The 5860-nt window shown below is 68.3% G+C and overlaps 1 protein-coding gene across 4 annotated transcripts; it reads left to right on the top strand.

Annotated features, from left to right (window-relative positions):
• Positions 1-1092: 1092 nt before the first annotated feature.
• On the top strand, positions 1093-5679 carry SLC22A31 (solute carrier family 22 member 31). Of its 4 annotated transcripts, none has more exons than XM_042970295.1 (9): positions 1093-1470; positions 2948-3051; positions 3171-3325; positions 3556-3724; positions 3930-4075; positions 4161-4269; positions 4398-4612; positions 4901-5012; positions 5329-5679. In XM_042970295.1, the coding sequence occupies exons 1-9, from the start codon at positions 1093-1095 to the stop codon at positions 5606-5608; spliced, it is 1668 nt and encodes a 555-aa protein (XP_042826229.1). In that variant the 3' UTR covers positions 5609-5679. The 4 variants fall into 4 exon arrangements, with proteins under 4 accessions (XP_042826229.1, XP_042826231.1, XP_042826230.1 ...); XM_042970297.1 differs by lacking the exon at positions 1093-1470 and adding an exon at positions 1477-1956; XM_042970296.1 differs by lacking the exon at positions 1093-1470 and adding an exon at positions 1477-1956 and having other exon boundaries at positions 2824-3051.
• Positions 5680-5860: the final 181 nt, after the last annotated feature.

The following is a 5860-nucleotide window of genomic DNA, read 5'->3' as shown; positions in this document are numbered from 1 at the left end:
CCACAGGAAGAACGTTTTTAAGCCAGGACATTCTGATGTGCAAAAACTTGCCATTACAACACACAAGTCAGGTCCAGAGTCCCAGCTCAGAGTCAGAGAAACTAGTTCGGAAACTCAGGTGTAATCTGTAGGACCTACTGTACTTCTCTCCAGAGCAAAAACGCTGAAGGCAAACGCGACTTACCTCGGTGGTGGGGAGGAAGACTCCGTCAGGGCGACGGGGCGGGGTTCCCAGGCGCGCCCACGCACGATGCCAGCGAAACTCCTAAATGCCCGCGCGCGCCCGGACTCAGGCTCTTGCTGCACAAACCCGCCATGACCCTCCAACTCCCAGCGGGGCCTTGCCTGACCCGCAGCACCCAGGATCACCGCAACCCCGCCCCTCACCTGTGGCTTGCACCTGAGTGGCCCGGACGGCCAGCCCCGCCCCGGCCGCGCCCCCGCACGAGGACACCTGCCCGCCAGACCACCCCCCCACGCCCCTGAGCGAAGACGCCCCGCCGGCCACGCCCTGACCACGCCCCTACCACGCCTCTGCGCGATATCACCCCCTCCGGTCACGCCTCCCGACTACTTCCACGCACGTGGACGTGGCCGATCACGCCCCTGAACGCGGACGCCCGGCCATCAACGCCCTTGACCACGCTCCTGCACGAGGACGCTCCCCCGCACCCCCCACCATGCCCCGCCTACCCTGCCACGCCTTCGAGCCACGCCCCCGCGGGAGGACGCCCTTCCGACCACGCCCCACACGTGTACGCCCCGCACGTGTACAGCCCGCACGAGGACACCAACGACCCCACCCCCGACCACGCCCCTGCACGAGGATACCTCAGACCACGTCCCCGCCCCGTGTTCACGCCCCAGGTCCACGGGCCCGCGCCCGGACGCCTGGCTGACCGCGTCCTCCGACCACGTCCCACCCCCAGGCCTTCGCAGCCCCCGCGGCAGGGGCGAGGGCACCCCGGCTCTCCTCTAGCCCGCTCTCCAGGCCACGCCCCTGCCGGCCTGGCCCCAGGGTCCGGCCCTCGGTGGCTCGGCTCCCGCGCAGGCCCCGCCCGCCCGCCCGCCCGCCCGAGCGCAGAGGCGCCGATGGAGTCGGAGACGCGGGTGCTGCGCGCGGCGGGCGGCTTCGGCCGGGCCCGGCGCCTGCTGGCCGCCGCCTCGTGGCTGCCGTGCGTGGCGCTGGGGCTGGCGCTGGGCTCGGAGCCGCTGCTCACCACGCCGCCGGCGCACCACTGCCGGCCGGACCCCGAGCTGCTGCCCCCCGCGCTGCGCGCTCTGCGCGGGCCCGCGTTGCTCGACGCCAGCGTGCCGCGCCTGGGACCCGCGCGCGCCCCGAGCCCCTGCCTGCTCCTGCGCTACCCTGAGCCCGAGCCCCACGCCCGCCCCAACGGCACGCGGCCCTGCACGCGCGGCTGGCACTACGCGCTGCCCGCCGCCGGCCTGCTGCGCAGCCCGGTGACCCAGGTACGCTCCCGATCAGATCGGCGGAGGACCGGCCGCGGGAGCACGCGCGCCCGACGGTCGGGGTCTCCGCCTCAGCCTTCTCTGCCTCATCCTGTTTGCTCTCACTCTAACGCCTCTCGTCCCCCCTTTTCTGTCTGCCTTCCTCCGTCCTCACCTCCCTCCGTCCCCCCTTGCTCCTCTCCCTTGCCCTCTGCCCGTGGTCGGCTGGGGCTTGTCAGGCTGGGCTCTTAGTCGGTCGTCAGGTGACGCAGCAGATGCCCAGGTTGCGGGGGCGCCGGGCCCAACGGCGGAGCCTGCCGCCCGAGGACGGCCATTGCGGGCGGGCAGCCTGGGGGAGGAGGCGTTCAGCCGAAGGTCTGAGCACATCGGCGCCAGGTGGTCCGCAGTAGGTGGCACTTAAGTGCCACCAGCGTTTTGAGCAAGCTGTGGCTTTGGGCCATGTAGGTGTCGAAAGCGGGTTCCCGAGACAGGAGGCTTTGAATCAAGGTAGGCACGTGGAGATACGTTGGCGAAAAGCAGACCTTTCGTCTGAGGTGCAAACAAGCTGGGGGCGGGGGGTGGGGGCGACTCAGGGGTGGGTTGCGAAGAGAAGGGGAGGAGGCAGCTGGACCCTCCCAGGCCCCTCTTCCGCTCCTTCCTCCCTGGGGCTTGGGACCCGCCCTGCTCTGCCTCCCTCCTGGCAGCCTCTGCCCGCATCCCTACCTCTGTCCCTGGGAGGATCAGCTCCAGTGTGGGAACAGGGACAGGGTTGCCACGTCTTTGCCTGAGGCCCCGAAACCGGCTGGGCTGCTGTCTTCCGTCCATTCTGCCCCACGGCACCCCTGCCCTTCTGTGGGGGTACTGATCGATCGGCACCCCGTCAGCTTTCACAAACGTTTGGTTTTTAAGAGAAAAACTGTGATGTAGTATGATCCAAAACAGTACGTTAAGTTTGGGGAGGAGGCGCAGAAACCTGGAAGGAGAGGTGGGGAAGTGCGAAACTGAGGTCAAGGGCCATGTCCGGGAAAAGCAGGTGAGCGCAGGCCTGAGTCACAGTTCCCGAAATCACTTTTGAAGTGAGCAGCGTCGGGGGAGGTGAGGGCGATGCCCTGGAGGCCTTGGCACAGCAGCCAGCAGGAGGCTCAGCTCTGTCAAGGGTCCCCTGGTGGGAGACCAGTGGTTGCAGAAAGGGGAGTGGGTCCCCATCCAGAGAGAAAACAGACTTGGGGTTCCAGGTAGGTGTCCTGGGGACCCCTGTCATTGCCCTCTGGGGACTCAGACCAGGAATTGTTCAGATTCTGCGGGAAGACTACCAGAGTCAGGAGATCGTGCTGTGTGACCTTGAGCGGGTCCTCCACCCTCTCTGTGCCTCAGTTCCCCCTTATCTCCAGAGAGGAACTGGAGCAGGCCGTCTAGCGCCCCTTGCAGCCTGGCCTTCTGGGAACTCGCGATGGGACGGGTGGCCCGGCCAGCCAACAGGTGATTGGTGTCCCCATAGTGGAACCTGGTGTGTGAGGATGGCTGGAAGGTGCCCCTGGAGCAGATGAGCCACCTGCTGGGCTGGCTGCTGGGCTGTGTCTTCCTGGGTGCGGGCTGTGACCGGTGAGGCGCTGCCCCTTCGCTTCTCTCCCAGCAGCCCCCCCTTCCGGGCCCTCAGGGTCCTCCTGCCGGATGCCCTAGCTGCCCTGACCCGCACCCACGTTTCCCTGGCTGCCCCCCAGGTTTGGACGTCGGGCTGTGTTCGTGGCCTCCCTGGTGCTGGCCACAGGCCTGGGGGCCAGTGAGGCCCTGGCGGCCAGCTTTCCCGCCCTGCTGACCTTGAGGCTGCTGCACGGGGGGGCCTTGGCGGGGTTTTCCCTTGCCCTCTACGTGGCTCGTGAGTACCGCGGGGTAGGGGCCCTGGGGAGCACCCCCTCAGGGCAAAGTCAGGTGGCGGGGGAGGCCTCTCTGGCACTCCCGCTGAGGGCCCTTCTTGCAGAGGGGGCAGGGGCACTCTTTGTTCTATGAGGTCTGTCCCTGGTGGGAAGGTCCAGGTGCTGGAGCTGTAGGTTAGTGACCGGTCCCCGCAGCCCTGGAGAGGTCCTCAGGCCATCTGCGTCTGCTCAGGCCTGGAGCTGTGTGACCCCCCTCGTCGCCTGGTGTTCTCCGTGGGAGCCGGCCTCTTCTCCGTGCTGGGCACGCTGCTGCTGCCTGGCCTGGCGCTTCTGGCGCAGGACTGGCGCCTCCTGCAGGGGCTCAGCGCCCTGGCGACGGGCCTTCTGCTGCTCTTCTGGGGGTAAGCGTGTCACGGTTCAGTGCCAGCGTGGCGGCCCCGTGTGTCACTTCTCTCCACCTTTGTGCAGCGCCGGGCGTGTGGGTGTGGCACAGGGATCCACAAAGCCGCCGCGGCATGCCTTGTCCCCCTGGATCCAGAGAGGCGTCGTGAGCCTCTGCCCTCCTTGCGGAGAGGACCTGTGGGCATTCTCACCCCACCCCTGCAGGTCGCCGGCCCTGTTCCCTGAGTCTCCCTGCTGGCTGCTGGCCACGGGACAGCCCGCCCGGGCCCGGAAGATCCTGGGGCACTTTGCAGAACCTGGGGGCGTGGACCCAGAGGACGGCTCAGAGGAGGAGAGCTCCCTGGTTCCAGGTGATGCACCAGCCGGGAGATGGGAGACGGGTGCCAGAGAAGGGTCGTCTCTCACATGTGCCCCCTCGTGTCCCCGGAGCCACAGAGCTGGACATGCTGGGTGCACAGAGCCCCCGGCCCCAGTACCACTCCGTCCTGGAGCTCCGGCACACCCGCGTCGTCTGGAGAAACGGACTCATCCTGGGCTTCAGTTCGTGAGGAGGGGAGGGCACGGGTGGGCTAATGGGGTCTGCGCCTTCCACCCCCCCCCGGTGGGTGGGTCTTTGGTCGCTGGAGTCCCCCGCCCTGGCTGGGCCATAGCTGCGTTCTCCCTCTCTCCCAGGCTGATCTGCGGGGGCATCAGAGCCGGCTTCCTCCGCAACCTGGCCCCGAGCGAGCCCACTTTCTATTGGCCCTACTTCCTGACCGCCGGCCTGGAGGCGGCGGCCGCTGTGCTCCTGCTGCTGACGGGGGACCGCTGGGGGCGACGCCCGGTCCTGTTGCTGGGCACCCTGGTCCTGGGCCTGGCATCCCTGCTGCTCCTTGCCGGGACCCAGTGTGAGTGTGGGGCCCTGCAGACTACCGAGTCCTCGTGTTTGGCAGAGGGTCTGACAGATGTGGGGGAGCGGGATCAGCCCCCTCCTGGGGCCATGAGAAGGTAGCACAGGATACGGGGCATTGGGATGAAGTTCTGGTTTTTGCCCCATCTGTCTTCCCACCGTGTACCCAGAGAAACTGAGGCCCAAAGAGTCAGAAGGCCAAAAGGATCCTATGATCCCAGACGGGGAAAGGCTGGGGACGCCAGGCCCTGCGGGCAGCGTGGGAACTGCCTCCTCCTGCCCCCAGACCTGCCAGGTTGGACCATGCTGTCCCTGTCCGTCCTGGGCCTCCTGGCCTCCCACGCCGTGTCTGCCCTCAGCAGCGTCTTCGCCGCGGAGGTGTTCCCCACGGTGATCAGGTGAGCTTGGGCTGCCAGCCACACCCCGCCCACCCCGTCGCGCCCGGGGTTCACACCAACTCTTGGGGGACACACGGGGGCCGCTGGTCACAGAAGGGAGTGGAGGAAGGGGGCCGGGGGCTTGGGGAGCAGCGAGGACAGAATTGCGGGGGGGGCGGGGGGCGGGTGGGGAGCCGTTTTGGATTTTCTGATGAAAAGAAGGAAACTTGTTCCAGGCCAGGGGGAAGCTTTTCCACAAAGACTTTTGAGTTTTTTCCCCGCCCCCCCCACCCCCGCTTTGCCCCCGGGCCGCCCCCCACCGCGCGCTCTCCCGCAGGGGGGCCGGGCTAGGCCTCGTGCTGGGGGCCGGCTTCCTGGGCCAGGCCGCAGCGCCCCTGGCCGACGTGCACGGCCGGGGCGGCTTCTTCCTGCACCACGTGGTCTTCGCCTCCTTCGCGGTGCTCGCCCTGCTGTGCGTCCTCCTGCTGCCCGAGAGCCGAGGCCGCCCTCTGCCCGCGTCGCTGCGGGACGCCGACTGCCTGCATGTGTCCCGGGCCCGCCGCCGACCGCCCCCACCCTCCCACCGGGCGGGGTCCCGGCCGGAGCGGGAGGGCTGACTTGCCGGCGCCCTGGCTCCCCGCCATCCCCGCCATCCCCGCCACGCGTGGAGGATAAAGGCATCCGTGGAACTTGGCGTCCTCACTGCTGCTTCTCTCGGGCCGCGCGCCCTGGGTTGGAGGGGGCTCCCGGTGGGCTCACTAACCCCCCTCTCCCCCCCCCCCCGCCCCCCCGTGGGGGGCAGCCCGGACCGCGCCACCGGCACTGGAGAGAAGGGCAGGTTTTTAATTCGGGGGGGGGGGGCATGAGTG

Source organism: Panthera tigris, chromosome E2 (assembly GCF_018350195.1).
Source record: "Panthera tigris isolate Pti1 chromosome E2, P.tigris_Pti1_mat1.1, whole genome shotgun sequence".
NCBI lineage: Eukaryota > Metazoa > Chordata > Mammalia > Carnivora > Felidae > Panthera > Panthera tigris.
Note: the sequence above shows the minus strand (reverse complement) of the source record. Positions and strands in the feature narration are given on the sequence as shown.

Bases quoted from the DNA above. Each gene is read 5' to 3' on its own strand.
- SLC22A31 (XM_042970295.1), top strand. From the start codon at position 1,093: ATGGAGTCGGAGACGCGGGTGCTGCGCGCGGCGGGCGGCTTCGGCCGG. The intron at 4,270-4,397 runs GTGAGGAGGGGA...CCTCTCTCCCAG, and splicing joins CTCATCCTGGGCTTCAGTTC to GCTGATCTGCGGGGGCATCA. The intron at 5,013-5,328 runs GTGAGCTTGGGC...GCTCTCCCGCAG, and splicing joins GTGTTCCCCACGGTGATCAG to GGGGGCCGGGCTAGGCCTCG.